This window comes from Thamnophis sirtalis, unplaced genomic scaffold, assembly GCF_051295495.1.
Source record: "Thamnophis sirtalis isolate CommonGarterSnake01/CBP01778 unplaced genomic scaffold, rThaSir2_p1.2 scaffold_2, whole genome shotgun sequence".
Taxonomy (NCBI): Eukaryota; Metazoa; Chordata; class Lepidosauria; order Squamata; family Natricidae; genus Thamnophis; species Thamnophis sirtalis.
Window position 1 is genome coordinate 33,599,933 of NW_028261382.1, and position 25,165 is coordinate 33,625,097.

At 46.6% G+C, this 25,165-nt stretch overlaps 2 protein-coding genes and 1 pseudogene across 3 annotated transcripts in view; 2 read left to right on the forward strand and 1 right to left on the reverse strand.

Annotated features, from left to right (window-relative positions):
* PNPLA7 (patatin like domain 7, lysophospholipase) overlaps positions 1 to 13,726 on the forward strand; it is a 92,584-nt gene extending 78,858 nt beyond the window's left edge. The window contains exons 29-35 of the mRNA XM_087704698.1: positions 1,192 to 1,308; positions 5,348 to 5,496; positions 6,593 to 6,745; positions 8,846 to 8,956; positions 10,216 to 10,300; positions 11,458 to 11,561; positions 12,850 to 13,726. Coding sequence (XP_087560824.1) covers positions 1,192 to 1,308; positions 5,348 to 5,496; positions 6,593 to 6,745; positions 8,846 to 8,956; positions 10,216 to 10,300; positions 11,458 to 11,561; positions 12,850 to 12,918 — 788 coding nt within the window. The 3' untranslated portion in view covers positions 12,919 to 13,726. The remainder of the gene's footprint in view (positions 1 to 1,191; positions 1,309 to 5,347; positions 5,497 to 6,592; positions 6,746 to 8,845; positions 8,957 to 10,215; positions 10,301 to 11,457; positions 11,562 to 12,849) is intronic.
* On the reverse strand, positions 7,664 to 8,597 carry LOC148048584 (uncharacterized; annotated as a pseudogene).
* Positions 13,727 to 22,500: 8,774 nt separating the features above from the next.
* NSMF (NMDA receptor synaptonuclear signaling and neuronal migration factor) overlaps positions 22,501 to 25,165 on the forward strand; it is a 37,283-nt gene continuing 34,618 nt past the window's right edge. The window contains exon 1 of one of the 2 annotated variants that reach the window (XM_087704700.1): positions 22,501 to 22,684. In XM_087704700.1, the coding sequence (XP_087560826.1) occupies positions 22,614 to 22,684 (71 nt within the window). In that variant the 5' untranslated portion in view covers positions 22,501 to 22,613. The remainder of the gene's footprint in view (positions 22,685 to 25,165) is intronic. The other variant, XM_087704699.1, reaches the window with a different exon arrangement.

Consider the following 25,165-nt stretch of genomic DNA (forward strand, 5'->3'; position numbering starts at 1 on the left):
TTTTGGATACAGTGCAAGGTGGATTCAAATTCCCCGCTATCCTCATAATGCTGTTACATACTTTTACATCATTAAGCGCCCCCATTTTATCTCATCTTATGATTTTAACTATATATTTATTAGGCGTATTCCCATCTTTTTCCCTCCATTTTTTCCCCTCCTCTAATAACTTTCCCAACTAATGTTTGTAACCTGGCATATTCATTTCACCTTATTAATACATATCAGCTAACCTACTATCTTTTTTTTTATTTATACATTTTTATTTTAAACACATAAACACATCAACAAAAACAAACACATGACTTAAAACAACATAGGAACAAGAAGTTCCATCGTATATTATACAGCAGTTCCGTATCAGTTTCTTTACAGTTAGTGTTTTCCCTTTTATACCTTTCTATCTTACATTCATGGTCTCCTTATTCGTTATCCATTTTTATGTACAATTCTATATTTATTTATACTTATCTATTTATAACAAAATATTGTTTACCTATATTGTGCTTTATATTCTTACTGTCATTTATTCTCTTACATACAATAATAGGTATACATTCACATGGTTATTCTTTTTCTTTGCCATTCTTATATTATTGTTATTCCATTTAAAAGATTATAAGGTACAGTTTGGATTGTTTTGTTTACCATCCCTAGCACCTGTTATGACACCACCTTATTTTTTCTTTCTTTTCTTTTCTCCCTCCCTTCCTTCTCTACTTCCTTCCTTCCTCCTCTCCTTCCCCTTCTTTCTTCCCTTACCTCTCCCCTACTCCTACCCTTTCTCTTCCCCTTCCTGCCCTCTCTCCTTCTCTTTCTCTCCCTTCCACCCACCTCTCCTTACTTCTTTCTTCTTCCCTTACCTCTCCTCCACTCTTCCTCTTCCTTTCCTACTATCTCTCCTTCTCTTTCTCTCCCTTCCACCCTCCTCTCCTTTCCCTTCCTTCTTCCCTCCCTTCTCTACTTCCTTCCTTCCTCCTCTCCTTCCCCTTCTTTCTTCCCTTACCTCTCCCCTACTCTTACCCTCTCTACTATCTTTATTCCCCTTAATTAGTTTACCTTTGATTCTTTTTTGCTTGCAATCCTTTCTATACCATACACGCCTATTACATTTCAGGGTTGCAGTTAATTAAAGTTCACAATAGCATATGCTTTGCAAACATTCCTGATCTATTGCTCTCCCGTTCAAAGGTTGCCTGTGGCGGTACATCAGAGCCAGCATGTCTCTCTCTGGTTACTTACCCCCGCTCTGCGATCCCAAGGATGGGCATCTTCTAATGGATGGCGGTTACATCAATAACCTCCCAGGTACTCAAGAGTTTCCTGTTCCTTCAGCAAGGGATTCTTGTCCATCCCATAATTTGTACAGCATGGGTGGCCTTCACATCCAGGAAGAGCCAAATGCACAGGTAGAGGAAATGTGGTACCTGGATCAACAGGAGCAACTGTGAGAGGGACCTTGGAGTCCTAGGGTTGTGGCCTGTCTGTTGCCGGCCACCAGAGGTGAGTTCCTACCAGTTCGCACCAGTTCGGTAGAACCGGTTCGTCAAATCTACCGAACTGGTTAGAAGAGGTTCCACCAGAAAGCAGGCCACACTTACAGAAGAGGCTCCAAAATTTTTTGAAACCCACCATTGACACACACAGACACAGACACAGAGAGAGAGAAAGAGAAAGAAAGGAAGAAAGAAAAAAAGAAAAAAGAAAGAAAAAGTGAGAGAGAGATGAAAGAAAAAAAGGAAAAAGGGACAGAGAGACAAAAGGAAGGAAAGGGGGGGAGAGAGAGAGAGAGAGAGAGAGAGAGAGAGAGAGAGAGAGAGAGAGAGAGAGAGAGAGAGAGAGAGAACACATGGCCGGCAAGCCACTCCCACCAGGTAACATGGCCGGCAAGCCACTCCCACAAAGGAGGCCACACCCACAGAGTAGGTTCGAAAAATTTTTGAAACCCACCACTGCTGGCCACGCCCACCAGCAACCAAATCAGAGGAGGAGGTGTGGGAGTCAGGGTCAGCATCAAGGCAACTGAGGGGGGAGAGGGAATGGAACTGGCAGAGAGACAGAGAGGAGAGGAGAGCAGTGGAAATTTTTGGGCTGGTCCTTGGGACAGAGGAGCCACTGCTGCTAGCAAAGCTCTGGGCATAAAAGGCAGGGGCGGAGATGAATAGATGTGGCAGGCAACTATTCATCTCCCTGCTGGACAGATGTGTTAGCTTGTGTTGAGGTTGGGGAGGAGCATGGGCCAGTCCTGGAGTCTGGGGAAGGCTCGGACGAGGGCTCTGCATTGGAAGCAGACACGGGCCCAAGGCCGTCTGGCAGTGATTAGATGCCTACAGAGCTAGACAGCAGTGAGGCAGAGGAACAGCTGGAGCCTGTTCCCAGTTTGCGCATGTGCAGAGCTATCAGAAGAACAACTCAGAAATCAGGGTCGACTTGGCAGTAAAGTCACAGGTGAAGGGTGATTGGCCCCTCCCATAGGACATAAAAGAGGAGCGAAAGGGTAGGGGGCTTTTACAGGAAGCAATTCGTTTCTTCGGTCGTTAGATTTGTTTCAGGAGTGTGAAGATCTGTCCGTGAATCTCAGAGACTCTGTGCCCAGCCTTTCCTTGCACAGCGCCTCATTTGGAAAATATTTACATGGCAGCCTTCCAAGTTAGATAAGGTCTGTAGTCATAAATATTCCTTTGAAAGGAATTTGCTGAAGGTGAATGAGAGGAATTCACATTCGTTTAATAAAAGAGGTTTTGTCGGGACCAGGACTCTGCCTCGTGCTTTTTGGGGACGCCTAGGACAGAACACCTTCATCCAAAGACATCCTGTCCTTCAAACGGATTTTGAATCCAGCTTTTGTCCGTTTGGTCTCCTGGCACTTCTCGATGTCCGCCGTGTTCCTCAACCACCCTCTATTGAAAGAGGAGCAAACAAAAATGCTCAGCTGGCGCCAGCCGAGTGCAATTGTTTTTTTTCTCTTTGAGACGGAGCGGCATTGTGCAGCGAGCGGATTTGAAAAGCCGAGCTGCTAAATCTCTCGCGCCGTCAACCAGCCGGGGAACCTAAAACGGCCCTTTTGTCGCGGCTGAGTTCTCCGGGCCTCTTTCAGATTTCTTTCTCGCTTCCCTCGTCTTCTCCCCCTCTCCTCCCTGAGGGGAAAACGTTGAGTCACTTCTTCCCTACAAAGCGCCTTTTCTTCCTCAAGAGAAAACCCTTTCCAAGGCCAAGAACAGCAGGAGGATGGAGGCCTTGTAAATTGTGAGGAGATTTGGGGGGGGGGGGGGGGAAGGAACTTTTTCTGGCTGACCCAGAGTCTTGTTTGAAAGATCTGGTCTGGGGGAATTTAAATTTTAGGCCAGTTTGGTCGAAGGATTGAGACCCCAGGAGAAAAAGCACCTGAGGGCAGAACAAGAAGCAATGGGTGGAAACTAATCAAGGAGAGAAGCAACCTATAACTGAGGAGGAATTTCCTGACAGGGAGGACAATTAACCAGCGGAACGGCTTGCCACCAGAAATGGTGGGTGCTCCATCACTGGAGGTTTTGAAGAAGAGTCGGACAGTCACTTGTCTGAAATAGTGAAGGGCAGTCCTGGCAAACCTTTTCGGCACCGAAATGTGCGTGCATGCGCGCACGCCGGAGCACCGAAAACCCGAAGAATGATTTTTGGGTCTCTTGCAAGCATGTGGGAGACACGCATGCATGCGCAGGGGTGGGGGTGGGGGTCATGCGTGCATGCACAGGGACAGGCGGGAGCATGGGGAGTGTGGCATGCTGCCCCCCCCCCCGGTCCATTTTTGGTTCCAGGAGGCTTCAGAGGGGCCTGCTAGGTTCAAAAGCTGGGGGTGGGGTGTCACACACATGTGCGAGGGAGTAAACATGCTTGGCGGGGCAATGGGAGTGTGGGGGAATTGCGCACGCATGTACAGGGGGCCAGGGCACATTGCATTATGGGCGTGGTTTCGTGTGCGTGTGAGATTTCAAGCTACGTGGAGAATGTAATGGAAGAATTGAATAGATTAGAATAGAACAGAACGGAACAGAACAGAATAGGGAATAGGAATATAGAATGGAAGGAAAGGGAAGAAAATAGAAAAGTAGAGTAGAGTAGAATAAAATGGAATAGAAATTAGGAATAGAATAGAATAGGGAATAGAGTAAAAATAGAGTAGAGTAGAAATAGAATAGAATAGAATAGAAATTAGGAATAGAATAGGGAATAGAGTAAAAATAGAATAGAGTAGAAATAGAAAAAGAAAAGAATAGAAATTAGGAATAGAATAGAATAGGAAATAGAGTAAAAATAGAGTAGAAATTAAAATAGGAATAGAATAGAAATTAGGAATAGAATAGGGAATAGAGTAAAAATGGAATAGAGTAGAAATAGAAATAGAACAGAAAAGAATAGAAATTAGGAATAGAATAGAATAGGGAATAGAGTAAAAAATAGAATAGAGATAGAAATAGAAATAGAATAGAGTAGAATAGAAATTAGCAATAAAATAGAATAGGGAATAAAAATAGAGTAGAAATAGAATAGAATAGAAATTAGGAATAGAATAGAATAGGGAGTAGAGCAAAAATAGAATAGAGTAGAAATAGAAATAGAAATAGAATAGAAATTAGGAATAGAATAGAATAGAAATTAGAAATAGAATAGAATAGAAATTAGAAATAGAATAGAATAGAAATTAGAAATAGAATAGAAATTAGAAATAGAATAGAATAGAATTTGGCACAGGAGGAGAAAAAAGGTTAGCCATCCCTGGTATAGGATCTCCTGCTGGAAGACCTCCAAGGTCCCTTCCAATTCTGTTATTCTGTTATTTTGAATTCAAGGGAAGCAGAAGTTGTGGGTGCTTCATTACTGGAGGTTTTGAAGATGAGACTGGAAAGTCACTGGTCTGAAATGCTTTAGGATCTCCTGCTTGAGCAGAGGGCTGGACTAGAAGACCTCCAAGGTCCCTTCCAGCTCTGTTATACTGTATTCTGTGTGTTTTATTGCTGGCCGAGCCATTTCAAATCTCTTTCCCGTTTAAAACGTGGCTAGGAGGTCGGGGCCAACCATCCATCCACACCTGCGTAGTTCAAACGCTTTGAAAGGCATCCTTTCTGAACGGAGCTTCCCTTTCCATTAAGTTCAAATCTGAGCTCTAGGCACCAGGGTCGTTTGGGGGGGGGGTGTCGCCCGCATGCCCGGGGGGGGGGGGGCTACATGGGGAGGGTGTCGCACACGTATTGGGTGTGTGCATGCAAGGACAATCACTGCGGTAGGGTCTCCTGGCTGAGCGAGGGGGGGGTTGGACTAGAAGACCTCTGAGGTTCCCTTCCAACTCGGCTCTTCTGCTTTCTCCCGACAGCCGACGTCGCGCGATCCATGGGAGCCAAGATCGTCCTTGCCATTGACGTGGGCAGCCGAGACGAGACGGACCTCACCAATTACGGAGACGCCCTTTCCGGCTGGTGGCTGCTGTGGAAACGGTGGAACCCGTTAGTGGAGAAAGTGAAGGTGAGGTCGTAGGTCGAGGACCTAGTGGTTTTTGACGGGAGGCTGCGCAAAGGCAGCTTGACTCCCCCTGTTTGCACTAAGCTGGTCCTCTATTTACAACCCCCTTCGTTTAGTGACTGCTCAAAGTTACAGCAGTTCCGAAAAAGTGACTTATGACCGCTCCTCGCATTTACAACCATTACAACATTCCCCACGGTCACATGAAAATTCAGGTGCTTGGCCAAAGGATTGTGTTTTACGACGGTTGTGGCGTCCCAAGGTCTCATGGTCTCCATTTCCTACCATCATCCCAACAGTATTTGCTTAACACCTTCGTGATTCACTTAACAACCACACTGATTTGCTTAACAACTGTGTCCAAAAAGAAAAAAGCTTGTATCATCCCACGCAACTCATTTAACGACCGTCCTGCTTAGGTATGGAAATTCTGCTCCCCATTGTTGTCATAAGTCAAGGACTAAGTGCAACGATCTGCCACTCTCTGTTTCGACCGAGGCTTCCCGAGAGCCTGAAGCAAACTCCTTGTCCCGACAAAAAAACCCTTTTATTAGTTTTCTATGAATTCTGCTCATTCCCATCCAGCAAAGTCTTTCAAGGGAGGATTTACAGTCACAGACCTTCTCTGGCTTGGAGAGCTGCCAGGCCGATCTCTGCTAAACTTGTCCAGGAGTCTTGGAGAGTCACAAACCAATGAAGGGAACTAATGGTCTCCTGCAAACTCCACTCCCCTTTCGCTCCTCTTTTACTTCCTCTGGGAGGGGCCATTCATCGTCCACCTGTGGCCTTACTCCCAAGTCGACCCCTGTTCTTTAGCTCTTCCCTTCGTCTGGCAACTCTGCGCATGCACAAACTGGGAACAGGCTCCAGCTGTTCTTCTGCCTCACTGATGTCTGACTCCGAAGGCAGCTGATAACTGTCAGACGGCCCTGGCCCCCTCTCTGCCTCCGACACAGAGCCCTCCTCAGAGCCTTCCCCAGACTCCAGGACTGGCCCATCTTCCTCCCCAACCTCCTCACTGTCCGAATCTGCTGCCAGCTCCGCAGGCCACTAGCGGGCCACAACACACACTCTCTCTCTCTCTCCCCCTTTTGGGCAGGTGCTGAACATGGCCGAGATCCAGACTCGGCTGGCTTACGTCTGTTGCGTCCGGCAGTTGGAGATGGTGAAGAGCAGCGACTATTGCGAATATATCCGGCCGCCCATAGATCGCTACGGGACGCTGGACTTTGGGAAATTCGATGAAATCTGTGTGCGTTGAGGGGCGGGGAGGGAGAGCAGAAGGAATGAAGTTGGGAAGGGGGAGGTGCATGGCTGGGAAGGGGGGTGGCTTTGAAAGCAGCCGCCCCCGGGTTCAAAATTGCTGTTCTTTTGACACAAGCCCAGCCTCAGAAGTGACAAATTGCCCTAAAGGGGATTATTTGGGCATATGCTGCGGGTAAAGGAGTCCTTTCCCATTGGTTGCTGGGAATCAAGGATCCAGTTTGGGATGGCCACTGGTGATAGATGGATGGATGGATGGATGGATGGATGGATGGATGGATGGATGGATGGATGGATGGATGGATGGATGGATGGATGGATGGATGGGAGGGAGAGAGAGATGATAGATGGATGGATGGATGGATGGATGGATGGATGGATGGATGGATGGGAGGGAGGGAGAGAGAGAGAGAGATATGATAGATTAGATGGATGGATGGATGGATGGATGGATGGATGGATGGATGGATGGATGGGAGGGAGAGAGAGATGATAGATTAGATGGATGGATGGATGAATGAAAGGATGGATGGATGGATGGGAGGGAGAGAGAGATGATAGATTAGATAGATAGATAGATAGATGATTGATAGATAGACAGACAGACAGACAGACAGACAGACATAGATGAGAGGGTGAGAGAGATGATAGATTAAATAGATAAATAGGAGGAAGAGAGATGATAGATGATCTAGATCAATGGTAATCAACCTGGTCCCTACTAGTGGGCGTTCCAGCTTTCATGGTGGGCGGTAGAGGGATTTGCTGTAACTCTGCTTTATAAATTTTATAAAGTAAAGTTACTTCCCTACTTTATAAATCACCATTACTGTGGAACCGGTGGGCGGTTAGAAAATTTTACTACTAACAGACATACAAAAGTGGGCGGTAGGTATAAAAAGGTTGACTACCCCTGCGATAGATAGATAGATAGATAGATAGATAGATAGATAGATAGATAGATAGATAGATAGATAGATAGATAGATAGATAGATAGATAGATAGATGATAGATAGATAGATAGATATAGATGAGAGGGAAAGAGATGATAGATTAAATAAAATAGATAGATAGATAGATAGATAGATAGATAGATAGATAGATAGATAGATAGATAGATAGATAGATAGATAGATGAGAGGGAAAGAGAGATGATAGATTAGATAGATAGATAGATAGATAGATAGATAGATAGATAGATAGATAGATAGATAGATAGATAGATAGATAGATGATAGATAGATAGATAGATAGATGATAGATAGATAGATAGATAGATAGATAGATAGATGATAGATGATAGATAGATAGATAGATAGATAGATAGATAGATAGATAGATAGATAGATAGATAGATAGATAGAGATAATTATTTACTTATTGAATTTATATTGCCGCCTATTTGCCCATGGTGACTCAAGGTGGGTTACAGAATATAAAACTACATTTAAAACAATAAAAACGAACAAAAAGAATCAAATAAATTAAGATAGATAGAGAGATGATAGATAGATAATTAGATAATAGATGGATGGATGGATAGATAGATGGCAGGCAGGCAGATGATGGATAGATAAACAGACAGATGGATAAATAGACATGATGGATAGAGACAGTGATAAATGATGAAGAAGATAGATAATAGAATGGATGGATAATTAGATGATAGGATCGAAGGAAGAGATAGGTAGGCAAGTAGGTAAGTAGATAGATAGATAGATAGATAGATAGATAGATAGATAGATAGATAGATAGATAGATAGATAGATAGATAGATAGATACATTCTCCTTCTCTCTCTCTTCTCTCTCTCTCAGTTTGAGTAGCGGTAGATAGATGGATTATATATAATTAGACTCATAGGATGAAGGGACCTGAGAAATCTTCTAGTCCAACCCCCTGTTCAAGGCAGAAGACCTTATTATACCATCCCTGACAACGACTGTCCTGTATATTATTTTTGTACGCCTCCAGCTGGTCGGCCTAGTTTCAGCCACTGATTTCCAACACCCCCCGCCCCCCCCAAGCAGGCCAGGTCCACATTTTTTTTTCTCCCCTTCCCGGCAATTTCCTTTCCTTCCTCCTTCAGGAAGTCGGCTACCAGCACGGGAAGACGGTTTTCAATGTTTGGTGCAGGAGCGGAGTGCTGGAGAAAATGCTGAAGGACCGGCAGGAAGGTTGCCAGTCTAAGCCATCCTGCGTGAGTATCCCCTGGCACTGTGTGTGTTTGTCTTTGTGTGTGTTTGTGTGTGTGTGAGTGTGTGTGTGTGAGAGAGAGTTCTGTTCTTCATTCCAATATTCTATTCTATTCTATTCTTCATTCCAATATTCTATTTCTAATTCTATTCTATTCTATTATTGTTCTGTTCCATTCCATTCCGTTCTTATTCTATTCTATATTCCATTCCATTCAATTATTCTATTCTTCATTCTAATATTCTATATCTATTTCTATTCTATTCTATTATTCTGTTCCGTTCCGTTCCATTCCGTTCTTATTCTATTCTATATTCCATTCCATTCAATTATTCTATTCTATTCTTCATTCTAATATTCTATATCTATTTCTATTCTATTCTATTCTATTCTATTATGTTCCGTTCCATTCCGTTCTTATTCTATTCTATATTCCATTCCATTCCATTCAATTATTCTATTCTATTCTTCATTCTAATATTCTATATCTATTTCTTTTCTATTTCTTTTCTTTTCTATTCTATTCTATTCTATTATTCTGTTCTGTTCCGTTCCATTCCGTTCTTATTCTATTCTATATTCCATTCCATTCAATTATTCTGTTCTGTTCTATTCTCTATTCTATGTTCTATTTCTATTTCTATTGTACGGCCAACCTTCAAAGTAGGAGAGAGAGAAAACGGTTCCAGCCGAGGGCAGAGAGACAATTCAGCTAGGCTACGGAGACCAGCTATCGACCAAAACCACGAGGGGCTTGGATCAATGTGCCACAGCATAATGGCCAGCGCAACCTTCCTTACTTTAATTGGATGCATTTACTCAAAATTACGGCCAACGTCCAGAAATTGCGATGACTCAGCTTTGCAATTGCTAAGATGTTCAGAGAGAGGCCAAGGATGCGGGGAACGACCCCCCGTTTCAGTTGCTTAGGGACCAACGAACGAGGGAAGAAGAAGAAGAAGCAGAAGAAAGAAGAAGAAGAAAAAAACTAGAAGAAGAAGAAGGAGAAGAAGAAGAAGAAGAAGAAGAAGAAGAAGAAGAAGAAGAAGAAGAAGAAGAAGAAGAAGAAGAAGAAGAAGAAGAAGAAGAAATTATGAAAGAAATCCTAGCAAATCAGCTCTATCCTTTTCCAACCTGGAGAAGGGGAGGAGGAGGGGAGGGGACTACTCGGAAGTGACCCCAACCCTTTGTTGCTTCTTGGGCCTGACCATGACCAAGACCCCCAGTAGTGCTCATTCTTTCTTTCTTTTCCTCCTCTTTCAGTACGTGACGTGCCCGACGACCTCTTTCACAGATTTGGCCGAAATCGTCTCCCGAATTGAACCGGTGAAGGCCATCATAGTGGATGGTGAGTGAACGGAGGGGAGGGAGGGAGGGAGGCTATTCTCAATAAAGGAGAATACTGGAATCCTCATGGCACTTGAGGTGTCCTAACCTGATTGCGAAGTGAATCTGGCTTCCCAATAGACGTTGGCTTTTCAGGCGGGGGTCGCGAAAGGGGATCACGTGATACCACAATGGTCATAAATTAAGAGCCCGCCTCTGATCATGTGACCATGGGGTGTGTGTGCGGTGGTCGTAAGTGTGAGAACCGTCAACAAACAAACTGATGATTCAAGGGCTATCTGTCTAGATTGATAGATAGACAGAGAGATAGACACAGAGAGAGAGAGACAGACAGACAGACAGATAGATAGACAGACACATGGATAGATGGTAGACAGATAGACACAGAGACATAGTTAGATAATAGACAGGCAGACAGATAAATAAATAAATAGAGGATAGACAGTGGACAGATGGTGGACAGATAGAGATAGATGATACACACAGAGACAGACAGATAATAGACAGACAGACAGACAGATGATAGATAGATAGATAGATAGATAGATAGATAGATAGATAGATAGATAGACAGACAGACAGACAGACAGACAGACAGACAGATAATAGACAGTCACATGGATAGATAGTAGATAGACAGAGAGATAGATAATAGGCAGCTAGATAGATAATAGACAGACAGACAGAGAGATAATAGACAGACAGACACATGGATGGATAGATGGTAGACAGAGAGATAGATGATAGACAGACACAGAGACAGACAGATAATAGACAGACGGACAGACAGAGATAGATAGATAGATAGATAGATAGATAGATAGATAGATAGATAGATAGATAGATAGATAGATAGATGATAGATAGATAGATAGACAGATAGATAGATAATAGACAGTCACATGGATAGATAGATAGTAGACAGACAGAGAGATAGATGATAGACAAATAGACACAGAGACAGACAGATATTTAAAAAAACATGTTGATATTTTGGATAGTTGCTCCTATTTCATTTGCTAGAAGAAGCCGGGGTGGGGGGGGAAGGGGGGCCTATTCAGCTGCTCTCCCGCTGATCGAGTGTGAGGATGTCAGCGTTCCCTTTCCCAGTTCGACCCTGGCTTAAAACAAACCCTCTCTGGCTTCACTCCCGTTCAGACGAATCCGACTACCAGACCGAGTATGAAGAGGAGATCTTCGACATCCAGAAGGACGACTACGTCAATTTCCTGAGTAGCCAAATGGACGAATATTCCGACTCCGTAAGTAGACCCCTATGACTTTGGGGGGGGTCTCCCTATCAGCGCCCCCTTCTCACCCCCAGCTGTGGGAGTTCATCTGGTTTGATTTAAGAAGGTTTTGATGGTCGATCTCTTGCCGTCCTTTCTTCTTCCTTCTTTACAGTTTTTATTGGCTTAGAATATAAAATACAAAAGGACAGAAGCGAATAGTAGAAAAAACAGAGGAAGGGAGAAGGGAGAAAAAGAAGGGGGAATTTAATAGTAGGAAAAACAGAGGAAGGGAAAGAAAGGGGAAGTGACCTCTAGACTCCCTCTGGGGCATTAGAATAAGGCAGTAACATCCCACCTCAATTTTTTCATTTTTTATTTTGACATGATATTATTAACTAGCCATTTCTATAACAACGAATCAGTCTAATCAGTAAAACCTGAAATCAAAGTTTCATTTGGTGCGACTGTGAATTGAGACACCGCATGGACCGGGCCTGACTTCAGTTTTGGCCTGGGGGCTAAAGCACCAGGCTACAAAGCAGGAGGTTATGAGTTCAAGTCCTGCCTTAGGCGATGAAAGCCATCTGGGCCACTTTGGGCCAGTCACCGGGAGATGGTGAGTTCTAGTCCCACCTCAGGGACGTGGTGGCTCTCAGGTGGCTTAAGACGCTGAGCTTGTCGATCAGAAAGGTCGGCAGTCTGGCGGTTCGAATCCCCAGCGCCGCGTAACGGAGTGAGCTCCTGTGACTTGTCCCAACCTAGCCGTTCGAAAATGGAAGTAGAAAAATAGGGACCACTTTTGGTGGGAAGGGAACAGCGTTCCGTGTGCCTTCGGGCGTTGAGTCATGCCGGCCACATGACCACGGAGACGTCTTCAGACAGCGCTGGCTCTTCGGCTTTGAAAGGGAGATGAGCATCGCCCCCTAGAGTCGGGAACGACGAGCACATATATGCGAGGGGAACCTTTCCCTTTAGTCCCACTTTAATCACAAAAGTTGGCTGGGTGACTTAGAGCAAATCACCAGGAGATGGGGAGTTCTAATCCTGCCTTGGCCATGAAAGCCAGCTGGGTGACTTTGGACCATTCTCCGTCTCTCAGCCGAACCAACCTCACAGGGTTGGTGTTATGGGGAGAAAAGGAAGAGGAAGGTGGGTTGGAAATATCCACTACCTCGAGTTATTTGTAAAAAGTAATAAAGGCGAGATACAAATCAATCAATCTGCAATCCCCAGATTTGTATGGGTCAAAGAGACCAAACCATGAGGGGACACTTCAAAAGCCCAATCAAATAAATTGTTTCCCCTCTTTTATCTCCAGCAGGAGCAAGAGATCCGGCTACGCAAACCTATCCGCGGCGACTCCGAAGACAGCCAACTAGCAGCGTAACAAGACCGCGGCTCTAAAGACCCCCCCCTCCCATTACCAACTTCCTGGGGCGCCTCTCCCCATCCCATTTCTCGGTGTGAAAAACCAAGGTCCGTCCCCTCCCCAAGCGATGGGCATCTGCGGATGGACAGACGGGGACCCCCTCCGGTGCCATCTGCCTCTTTGCAAACTCTCGGCGTCTGCAAGAAACTTTGGACAGCGGCTTCGGGACCCGGGGAAGGGAGAAGGCGGGGAAGGGGGGGAAAGGAACCCGTTTGAACGAATCTGGGTCGAAAGGGCGAGGAGGGGAGCCTGGCATTCTTCAACCCACCGGATCTCATCGAGTTTGGCGCCGGCGTCTCCCTACAGGAACGGGAAGGTTATCCCGGGAATTTGCAGCGAGCGTAGGGGACGCCTTCTGCTCACGGCCGAGATGGAAGCCATCTGCCGGGAGAGTGGGGAAGACACAAGAGTCGTGATGACAACAGCAGTGACTTTCACACACACACACACACACACACACACACACACACACAACGGTTTGAACCACAATGCTGCTGCTTACTGCAGGATGAGCTTTTTTTGCTGCGAGAGGCTGTTGTCGTTTTTTTAAAATTAACCTTCTTAAAAACTTCACCGGAAAACACTCCACTTATTTATACCGGCGTCCCTTTCAGCTCATGCGCTCTGCTCTGCCTGGCATGGAGGAGCTGCCGTTCCTGTGTTGTTATACTGCCAAATCTCTCTTTTTTTTCCTCCCCCCTCCTCGCCTCAGGGGTTCTTAAAAAGAGAATAATAATAATAATAATAAAAATTAAAAAAGCTGGAAGCTGTCTCCTGCTTGTGCAGCGTGGGTCAAAGGCACCAGTGGGATGTTCTGCGTTTTGAAATAAATCCGGGGGAAGGGGTGATATTTGAGGATTGGGAGGGGTGGGTGGGTGGGTACTAATTTCGATATAGGAAGTCCTCGAGTTATGGCTGCAATAGCATTTAGACTTATATACCACTTCACAGTCCTTTTACAGCCCTCTCTAAGCGGTTTGCAAAGTCAGCCATTCTGGGTCCTCGTTTTACCCACCTCGGAAGGATGGAAGGCTGAGTCAACCTTGAGCTGGTCATAATTGAACTGCAATACTGCATGCTTACCACCGCACACCAAGGAAGGAAGGAAGGAAGGAAGGAAAGGAAGGAAGGAAGGAAGGAAGGAAGGAAGGAAGGAAGGAAGGAAGGGCAATAGCAGTAGCCCTTAGACTTATACACCGCTTCACAGTGCTTTTACAGCCCTCTCTAAGCAGTTGACAGAGTCAGCCTCTTGCCCCCCAACAATCTGGGTCCTCATTTTACCCACCTTGGAAGGATGGAAGGCTGAGTGGACTTTGAGCCGGTCAGGTTTGAACTCTTGGCAGTCGGCAGAGCTAGGCTGCAATGCTGCATTCTAACCACTGCATCACCAAGGAAGGAAAGAAGGAAGGAAGGAGAGGAAGGAAGGAAGGAAGGAACGAACAATAGCAATAGCCCTTAGACTTATATACTGCTTTACAGTGCTTTTCCAGCCCTTTCTAATCAGTTGACAGAGTCAGCCTCTTGCCCCCCAAACAATCTGGGTCCTCATTTGACCCACCTCGGAAGGACCTACCTACTTCCTTCCTTCCTTCCATCCATCCCATCCATGGTATGCAGTGATTAGAATGTGCCGAGGTGGCCCAGTGGTTAGAATGCAGTACTGCAGGCTACTTCAGCTGACTGCTAGCTGCAGTTCAGCAGTTCAAATGTCACCAGGCTCAAGGTTGACTCAACCTTCCGTCCTTCCAAGGTGGGTCAAATGAGGACCCAGATTGTTGGGGACAAGAGGCCGACTCTGTAAACCGCTTAGAGTGGGCTGGAAAAGCACTGAAGCGGTATATAAGTTTTCCTTCCCTCCCTCCCTCTCATCTTCCTCCCTCCCTTCCATGGTTAGAATGCAGTATTGCAGGCTAATTCTGCTCACTGCCAGGCGTTCAATCCTGCCAGGCTCAAGGTTGACTCAGCCTTCCGTCCTTCCGAGGTGCGTAAAACGAGGACCTAGATTGTTGCGGGGGGAAGAGGCTGATTCTGTAAACTGCTTAGAGAGGGCTGTAGAACCACTGTGAAGCAATATATAAGTCTTAAGTGCTATTGCTATCTCTCTAGCTTCTCCGTTGAAACTGGGTTGGAGTTCCCTGTTGTAAAAGGAAGGGGGTCTCCTCTCTTTCGTCCTTCCGACCGCCCGTCGATGGTCACCAATTCATTCTTTCAATTCTCTGCCTCTTTGAGATAATAATGCATAAAGTGGAATTGAGGACTCGGCTCTGGGGCTGCAGCCTGCTATAACCGTGCTTTCAATCTGACATCACCAAGAGGCTGGAAACACCATGTGGTGGATATTTGCACAAGGGGGAGTGTGCAAACGGTGTTGGGGGAGGGGGAGAAACACCCCACCCAACAACCCAGCACAGTGTAGGCAACCCGTTCCTAGAGATGCAATTCAAATGCGACTTTTTTTTCCTTCCTCCTCCGAGAAACAGATGGATCGGTTGAGACTTGCAAATAGCCTCTCACACGAAGGCTGGGAAATATATAAATAAGCCTGCTCACGTCTTCAATTGCACTTCTCGGAAGGAGCAGCAAACCCAGGGGTGGGATTCAGCCGATTCGGACCGGTTTCGGCCAAAACGGACGCTAATTTTTTTACATGTGGTTTGCCCAAACCTGTGGCCCGCACAGAGACTCCGGGAGGGCAAAAAACGGGCCTCCCAGAAGTCTGGAAACGGGCCCGTTTCCAGCCTCCGGAGCCCAGGGGAGGCCATTTTCGCCCTCCCGGAAACTCAAGGAAAGCCTCCAGAGCCTGGGGAGGGCAAAAACACCCCCTTCCGCCATGGGGCAGGAGGCTGAGTGGGCTACGCCCACCCAGCAACCAGGCAGAGAACTGGTTGCTAAACTTTGAATCCTGAATACCCCTTTTTTTTGTAAAAAGTTTTTTTTATTTTTCCTTTCTAATTCGTTCTTAGATATACATTCTTATAATTGTTATTTAACATGTCAATTCATATCATTGTTCCGCCTGTATATTTACATTTTGATATTTTCTTATTTCCTCTCCCCCCTATATTAATCATATGTCATCTGAGATACTTATTTCATCTTTTCTTCCTTTCTCTTTCTCTTTCTATTTTGTTTCCAGCCACTCATAAAATCACCCCCATATCCTGTAATACACGGATTCCTCTTTGTCCTTTATTCTCAATGTCAACCTATTCATTTCTGCAGTCTAATATCTTCTTTATTGCCTCCCCTTCCGATGGGATTTTGTCTGCTTTCCAATTATTGTGCAAATACAATTCTAGCTGCTGTTAGCCCCCCCCCCACTTTTCTAACCCCCCTCCCTCCCCGTTCAAATTGGTCGTTGGAGAAAAACGAGTTTGGCCGTTCTGCAGAAGCAATCAAGTCTTTTTAAGGCAAAAGGTTCTGCATTGGGCTGAGAATCCAAGGTTAAAAAAAAAAATCTTGGGGCACGTGTTTCTAGTCCACATGAAGCATTAATAAACCGAGATGCTTTTATGAAGATCAACATCGGCGTGGTGTTTTTTTTCTCCTTGCCAAGAGAATTTAGCGTGGTCCCAGGCCAGCTGGAAAGAACCTGCCAAGGATTGTGATTTAGAACAAGAGTCAAATTTATTGGATCCCTGCCAAAAACTGGATCCTGAGCTTTTTAGATCGAGCTAAATCTATGCCAATCGTAAACATCCAAGCAGCAGCACGACAAGTTTGCTATTTTCCTGGATGCTCTTTTCAAATCCTCTTCCTGCTCAATTTCTTCTCTTTTTCCCCCCAATTTAACGGTCAGCATTTCAAGCTCATTAAAACTGTTTCAGCTGCCCTATTTTTAGCCCCGTCGAAGCGATAACAGGTTTTGGCACACAACAGTTAGGTTAATCTCTCTTTCCCCACTCTCTCTCTCTCTCTCTCTCTCTCTCTCTCTCTCTCTCTCTCTCTCTCTCTCTCTCTCTCTCTCTCTCTCGTGGGCCTTTCCTGCTACTTCGGCTTCCCGACACATCTTGATTTGCCGCTGGATTTTGGTAAATGAAACGCAAGGGATAGCTGCTAAAAATAGGAAGGCTGAACTGGGGGATTGTTTTAAGCTAGCATTCTATGTGTTACAGAGGACAACCGATATTTGTGGAAAGGTTTCCTGCTGGCCCCCTTTCTCCCAACCAACAGATCTGTTGCTTTGGGAGGTAGACTGCTCTTGAACCTGGAGGTTTCACTTAACTGGAGAGGCAACGCATCCGAGCAGCGTAGCTTCTCCTTTTAAGGCTAGAGAGTTACAAAACAGCTTCAACCACCTCATCCATCTTCACAGGAACTCGGTTTTGCCATTCCTGGTTTGTAGGTGGGTAAAAGTACTTTAAAGGACGCGGTGGTTCAGTGAATAAAATGCTGAGCTTGTCGACCAGAAAGGCCGGCAAGTTTGGCAGTTCGAATCCCTAGCGCTGTGTAACGGAGTGAGCTCCCGTGACTTGTCCCAGCTTCTGCCAACCTAGCAGTTCGAAAGGGCGTAAAAGATGCAAGTAGAAAAATAGGGACCACCTTTGGTGGGAAGGGAGCAGCCTTCCGTGCGCCTTCGGTGTTTAATCATGCCGGCCACATGACAACGGAGATGTCTTCGGACAGTGCTGGCTCTTTGGCTTTGAAACGGAGATGAGCACTGCCCCCTAGAGTCGGGAACGACTAGCAGATATGTCCGAGGGAATGTGGACTTCAAGTCTGGAAAGATTCTTGTACTGGATGGTGGGGAGAAAAACCCAGTTATAGGGTTTGCCATCTGAACATAAAACCATCCAACTGGTCATATTCTTGCCTTCAGCCATAGCTCAATGGGAACAAAATGTAACGCAAAACTGTTTCTTGTAGGAAATTGGTGACGCATCAAAGTGATTTTTTTAAAGACAGCTAGAGAAGGAGCGACCTTTGTAATACAAACCAGCAGGGAGTATTCATCACCTCTCTGGATTTAAACCCTCTGTTGCTCTGTCGGTCTTTCAGCCTCAGTTTCCAGTTCTGTAGAATGGCTAGTTCTAGTGAAGAGAAAAGACCAGGGGAGACATGATAGCAGCCTTCCAATATTTGAGTGGTTGCCACAGAGAGGAAGGGGAGAGGGAGGCAAAACGGAAATAGAAATTGGACAACCTTTTGTCTGAAATAGGGTTTCCTGCTTGAAGGAGGGGGGTTAGACTAGAAGACCTCCAAAGTCCCTCCCAACTCTGTTATTATTCTGTTATTTAGCCTTCTCTTCTTTGTTATTCATCAGCCCAGCTAGTTCATCTATTTTTTCCTACCTGCCTGGAGGCTGTGTCCACCACGAAAGATAGGATCCTGGAACCTGCTCTGCTTCCCTCTCTCTTGGCATCATCTTCATTATCCAGCAATTATAATCATAATTATTCCAATAAGCCTTCCCACCCCCTCTTCCCATCAGTCCAATTTTTCCCAATTAATGTTTCCTACGAAGAAGGGACTGTACAGTTTTCTGCCTTCTGCTTTGGAAGGAAAGTATAAATAAAACACATCCATGCTTAGAGAAGGCATCACACCCTGGCTTCCTGATTTATGAATCGTTCAGGCCGGCCGATGGTGATTTCCTCCTTGGTAATTCCTTGATGCATTGTTTTCTGCTTGTTTATTTGTCTGGAATGAATCCTTGCTTCTCGGCCTCTTGGCTGCTGGAGAGGATGGGTTCTATTTTCTCCCTTCTTGGCTTTAAAAAAAAATAATTATCTCTTTTGAATGGTGGGTAAATGTGCTTTAGCTCTATGTGTCCGTTGATGGGCTGATTTGTCCAAAGGCCAAGCTTCCAGGAATTCTCTACATTTCCTGGATTTGGCTTTGATAGCAGAGGCTCACTGATTCCCAGTTGACACTGTGGTTGAGTCTGTCCCCATACTGTGAAATTAAGGACTTCTGGTTATGTCTTCTGACCGCTAAGTTGGCAATCAAGGATGCCCTCAGCTAGTCCTCTCTCTCCATAACGACTGTGACAATCCCTACACTGTATGCTGCAGATGACTCCTGATTTTTTCTACTTGGGCTACAGGGTCTTTCGGTTTACTTAAGATGTTTTGGGAAGGTCTTAGTCCATTTGTGTACCGCTGTATGTCTGTATACAGTCTGGTGGTGAGATGGTTTTGATGTAGGGCAGGGTTATCCTGTTCCTTCTTGGTTGTGCTTTGTGAATTGAGGGGGTCAGGCATTTCTTTTTTTTTTTTTTTTTTTGCTCAAGTTGTGTGTGGGTAGCGAGACATAGCTATTTTCTTTTTTTTTTTGCAGATTTTTTAAAATTATTTTTCCCTTCTACAACACCTTACTGTCATCGTGGCACGACAAAACCGCCCTCGTCAAAATAGCGGTGATAAAATCGCGTCGCTAAAGCCGCGACGTCATCACCGCGCGTCATCACCGCCGCGACAACAGCGCGGCAACAGAAGGGCGCTTTAAAACTGCGCCGCGGCAGAAAGCCGATTTCAATTAAGGTAAGGGTTAGGATTAGGTTTAGGGGTTTGTTTTAGGGTTAGGTGTAGGGTTAGGTTTAGGGTTAGGGTTAGGGTTAGGTTTAGGTTTAGGGGTTTGTTTTAGCGTTAGGTTTAGGGTTAGGTTTAGGGTTAGGGTTAGGGTTAGGGTTAGGGTTAGGGTTAGGTTTAGGGGTTTGTTTTAGCGTTAGGTTTAGGGTTAGGTTTAGGTTTAGGGTTAGGGTTAGGGTTAGAGTTAGGGTTAGGTTTAGGGTTAGGTTTAGGGTTAGGGTTAGGGTTAGGTTTAGGGTTAGGTTTAGGGTTAGGTTTAGGGTTAGGTTTAGGGTTAGGTTTAGGGTTAGGTTTAGGGTTAGGTTTAGGTTTAGGGTACTGAGTGCTTGGGAATGCACGGATTTGCCCTCCGCGATTATGTCATCGCGGTAGGGTCGCGTTTTTCCTTAGCGCTTCGAACGGCGCGAATTAGTCTTCGCGCTTATGTCTCCACGGATAAGCGCTTCGCGGATTTGTGGTGGAACCACTGTCATTACATCAACATTGTTATGTCATACCTGTACAGGTATATAATATTTCGCTTCTATATTTACACACTTTATACACAGTTCTCTCTATATTTATATATATTGTTTTTTGGCTTAATTTTATTCTTGTTTTGCAGCCATTTGTACCAATTGTTCCAAATTTCATAATATTCCAACTCTTCTTTATCTTTTAATTTCAGTGTTAATTTGTCCATCTCTGCACAATCCAAAGTTTTTTTTTTTATCACTAATTCATCCGAGGGGGGTATTATTTTGTTTCCAGCATTGGGCAAATGCTATTCTAGCTGTAGTTAGCAGATGTGTTAATATGTACTTAATTTTCTTTGTATATTTCCCTTTGATTATTCCCAGCAGAAAGATTTTGGGTTTATATTTTATCTGTTCTCCTGTAATTTCTTGCACCCATTTCCAAATTTTTGTCCAATATTTTTGTGTTTCCGGGCAGGTCCACCATATGTGATAATAATAAGTCCCTTGTACTTTTTTACACTTCCAGCAGGTCAGCTTCATGTTTGGGTACATTTTAACCAATCTTGTTGCTGATAAATGTCAATGATAAAACATTTTGTATATATTTTCTTTAAGGGCTGCTGATTGTGTTAGTTTATAATTTGTGTTTCAAATTCTTTCCCAATCCACTAGATCTATGTTGTAGCCAAAGTTTGACATAGCAACTTTCTGATGGTGTTAGAACCCCAGTATGAATTCTGAATTGGCCCCTTTCAGGAGAGTTACAAATAATGGGCTGAATGTACAGCCACGGAAGGATAATGCGTCCCAGAGAGTGGACATTCTCCGGCCTCCCTATTAAAGGAGCACTAAAGATTTGAGATTTTGAGATGTTCTGTCTTTGAAACAGATTGTCCCCATTATATTAACACCTCGCCAAGGACAGACTGGGCCAGTCCGACTAAACAGAAGACGGAGACCCATCCAGAGGTCAGTGGCCGGTGGCACATGGCCACTTTCTTTAGGTGGCCCCAGAGTGGTCTTTTCCTCCCGGCCAGCACCAAATCTCCAGGATGGAGTGCCTCTCCACCCTTTCAACCTTGCTCAGCCTTTGTCCGATTGCTGGAGATTCCAAATCTTGCCCATCCTTAGCGGCGCAGGCAACTTTAATTTAATTTTAATTTAATTTATTTTGTCAGGCATGCACAAGATAACAGATATAAATAGCAATAGCAATGGCAGTTAGACTTATATACCGCTTCATAGGGCTTTCAGCCCTCTCTAAGCAGTTTACAGAGTCAGCATATTGCCCCCAACAACAATCCGGGTCCTCATTTTACCCACCTCGGAAGGATGGAAGGCTGAGTCAACCCTGAGCCGGTGAGATTTGAACAGCCGAACTGCAGAACTGCAGTCAGCTGAAGTAGCCTGCAGTGCTGCATTTAACCACTGCGCCACCTCGGCTCTGATAAGTATAAGTATATAAGTATAAACATGGACATGAACACAGGAAATGGGGACAAATAAATGGGGACAGTAGGACAGGGACGGAAGGCACGCTGGTGCGTTTATGCACAAACACCCTTTACGGACCTTTTAGGAATGGGGTGAGGTCCACGGTGGACAGTTTGAGGTTGAAGCTATGGGAGGTTTGAGGATGCAACAACGGAGTCAAGTAGAGCATTCCAGGTGTTGACCACTCTGTGGCCGAAGTCGTATTTTCTGCAATTGAGTTTGGAGCGGTTTCCCTTGAGTTTGTATTTATTGTTTGCCTGTATATTATTGCGGTTGAAGCTGAAGTCGTCATTGACAGGTAGGACGTTGTAGCAGACAATTTTGTGCACTACGCTCAGGTCAGATTGAAGACAGCGAAGTTCTAAGTTGTCCAAGCCCAAAATTTCGAGCCTGGTGGCAGAAGGGATTCTGTTTTGAGCAGAGGAGTGGAGGACTCTTCTCCTGAAATACCTCTGGACCTGCTCGATTGTATTAATGTCAGATATACAGTGTGAATTCCAGACAGATGAGCTGTATTCAAGGATTGGTCTAGCAAAGGTTTTTGTATGTCCCAGTTAGCAGTACAGTGTTAACCGGAGAAGAAGCTTAGCAAAATTAGGTTGACAACTCTTAATGCTTTTTTGGCAATGCTGTTACATTGAGCTCTGGGGCTTAGATCATAAGAGATGAGTACTCAAGGTCCTTGACAGAGTGAGGGTCATCCCCGAGGTCGTATCCGCCCAGCTTATATTTGGAACTTGCAACGGATGGATCGCTCCCTGGCTTGCTCCATCCAAGTTCGGGCGCACAACGGAGACGGAGGTAAGGACAGCTGGCTCTTCTCCTGCTCGCCGGGAGCTGGAGAGGAACGCGGGGGGAGGGCGGTCTCCCCCAAATATAGGCATGCCGGCGCCCGCCCTTCCTGAGCTCCGCCTCCCCTCCCCCCCACTCACAGCTCCTCGCCGGTGGCGGAGGAGCTGCAGTCAATGAGCAGCCTCCGTGCGCGCCGAGGGGCGGCCGGTTGGAGGCGGCTCCTCCTCCAGCGCTCCTCGCCAAGGGGAGGAAGGACCCGAGGCTGGGCATCGGGCACGGCCGGCGGAGGCAGCAGCGGCGGACTGCAGCCCGTCCTCGGCGTGGGGGCCCCAGCATGGGCGGCGGCTGAGCGGCGGGGCGGCGATGAGCCAGGGAGACCATGGGCACCGCCGTCTCCAAACGCCGCTCGCTCCGCAACGAGGCGGTGGCATCGGTGGCGGCCAAAGTCAGGTGAACCACGGGCTCTGCCTCGCAAGGATGGGGGATCAGGGTGCAGGGAAGGTGTGGGGGTGTGCCCCCCGAAGGAAGGCGGCGCGGAGGCGGGCAGGGTCTGCGGGGGGGGGGGCGCAGAAAAGCCGCGCGTAAAAAGGCTGCGCGTAAAAAAAAAAAAAAAGCCGGCGGGAGCCGCAGCTGCGGGAAGGGCGAATGAGCCGCACATGCCACAACCGGAGCCGGCAATCGGGGCTGGAGGGCTGGGGCTTCGGGGGAATGGGGGGAAGGGATAGCCGGCTTTTCAAAGAAGCCCGGGGAAGAGAAATCGCAACGGCGGACGGGCGGGCGAGGCGTTCGCCAGGTTGCTACGGGTGTAGGAGGCAGGGACGGGCGGAGGAGCGACGTGCGGCGCTTGTGCTTTTGAGCTCGGGTCGAGCTGGCAATCCGCAGCTGGGGAGGGAGGGGAGGGGAGGCGGTTCGCCCTGGTGGGGTTGCAGGAAGCCGAAAAACCGACATCTCAGCATCTCCGGTTAAAACCCTCAAAGCGCTGGATGCGGATTTGTGCCGGCGACGCCAACCCGATTATAGGGCTCACACACCCTCACCCTGGAGGTTCTTTTGGCACCCCAGATCTATACCAGAGGGGGCCCCCGCTGCTCCTTTTCACCAAACCCAGACCGCGCTGCGCCCAGGGCTCAGTTTTGGGAAGACTGAAGCCCTTGTGTTGGGAGTTTCTTCTGAGGTTTGCCGGCTTTGGCTGAATAGCCGTTGGTCCTGGAGTCTTTTTGGGTGTCTTCCCAAGGTTGCTAAAACTCTGTGCCATTGATTCAGATTCCAGCCGCGATTGGAGGAGGGGGGCGAGAGGGGGTAGGAGAGAGAGAGAGAGAGAGAGAAGGAAAGGAAAGGAAAGGAAGAAAGAGGAAGGGAAGGAGGAGAGATAGGGTAGGAGAGAGAGAGAGAGAAGGAAAGGAAAGGAAGAAAGAGGAAGGAAAGGGGAGGGAGAGAGAGTGGGAGAGAGAGAAGGAAAGGAAGAAAGAGGAAGGCAAGAGGGAGGGAGAGAGATGGGATAGGAGAGAGAGAGAGAAGGAAAGGAAGGGAAGAAAGAAGAAATAGAAGGTGGAGGGAGAGAGAGGGGGGAGAGAGAGAAGGAAAGGAAAGGAAGAAAGAGGAAGGGAAGGTGAAGGGAGAGAGGGGGGAGGGGGGAGAGAGAGAAGGAAAGGAACGTGGAAAGGAGGGGAAGGAAAGGAAAGGAAGAAAGAGGAAGGAAAGGAAAGGAAGAAAGAGGAAGGGAAGGAAAGGAAGAAAGAGGAAGGGAACAGAAGGGGGAGGGAAGGGGGAGGGAGGGGAGGAGAGAAGGAAAGGAAAGTGGAAAGTAGTGGAAGGAAAGGAAGAAAGAGAAAAAAAGGGAAGGGGGAGGGAGGGGGAGGGAGGGAGAAGGAAAGGAGGGGAAGGGATGAAAAGAAAGGTAAGAGAAGTTGGAGGAAAGGAAAGGAAAGGAAGAAAGAGGAAGGGAGCAGAAGGGGGAGGGTGGAGGGAGAGTAAGGGAGAGGAGGAAGAGAAGAGGAGGGAAGGAAAGAAGGAAGGGAAAGGAAGGAAGGAGTTTGATTACCAGGGCACGTGAGCATGATATCAAGACATCAGAAAGAGAGAGAGAGAGAGAGAGAGAGAGAGAGAGAGGGAGGGAGGGAGGGAGGGAGGGAGGGAGGGAGAGAGAGAGAGAGAGAGAGACACTTAAAAAAAACCAAACAAATCCCAAACTTTCCCAGCCGCTGCTCTCTATTTTCAGCCCGGCTGTCGCTTCGCATTGGGTCGAAATAGCAGCTGACGTGAGACGCGAAGCACTTGGCAAGCTGCCCGGCCCCGTTGGAACATTTCTGGCGAAGCTCCAGGGAGCCCCTTGGTTACTCCTGGTGTGAACTTCCAACTTGGTGAATGCAGCACGGAGCCGCAGGCAGCCTTGTCTGCGCAGTTCTGGCATCTCTCTCCAAGCATGGCATTCCAGTTGGCCTTAATCTGCCTGGTGCGATGCAGTCCTCCTCTGAAGAAGTCTGTGTCACCTTCTGGACTCCTGGCTTTAAGGGGCGTCACCTGAAAACTGCGTGCACCCCCCTCAAAAAAATCCTTATCCACTTATCCAGAGGAAAAAGGGGGGATCCTCTTTAGTGGTGACCCCAAACCAGTCCAGATGGATAGAGCGTCCATGAAAATGTTTAGTTGGAGCAGGGAGATGCAGTGGCTCAGGGGCTAAGACATTGAGCTTGTCGATCAGAAAAGTCAGCAGTTCGAATCCCTATTTCCGCTTAACGGAGGGAGCTCCCGTGACTTGTCCCAGCTTCTGCCAACCTAGCAGTTCGAAAGCATGTAAAAAATGCAAGTAGAAAAATGGGAACCACCTTTGGTGCCTTCCGTGCGCCTTGGGCATTGAGTCATGCCGGCCACATGACCTGACCACGGAGACGTCTTCGGACAGCGCTGGCTCTTCGGTTTTGAAACGGAGAT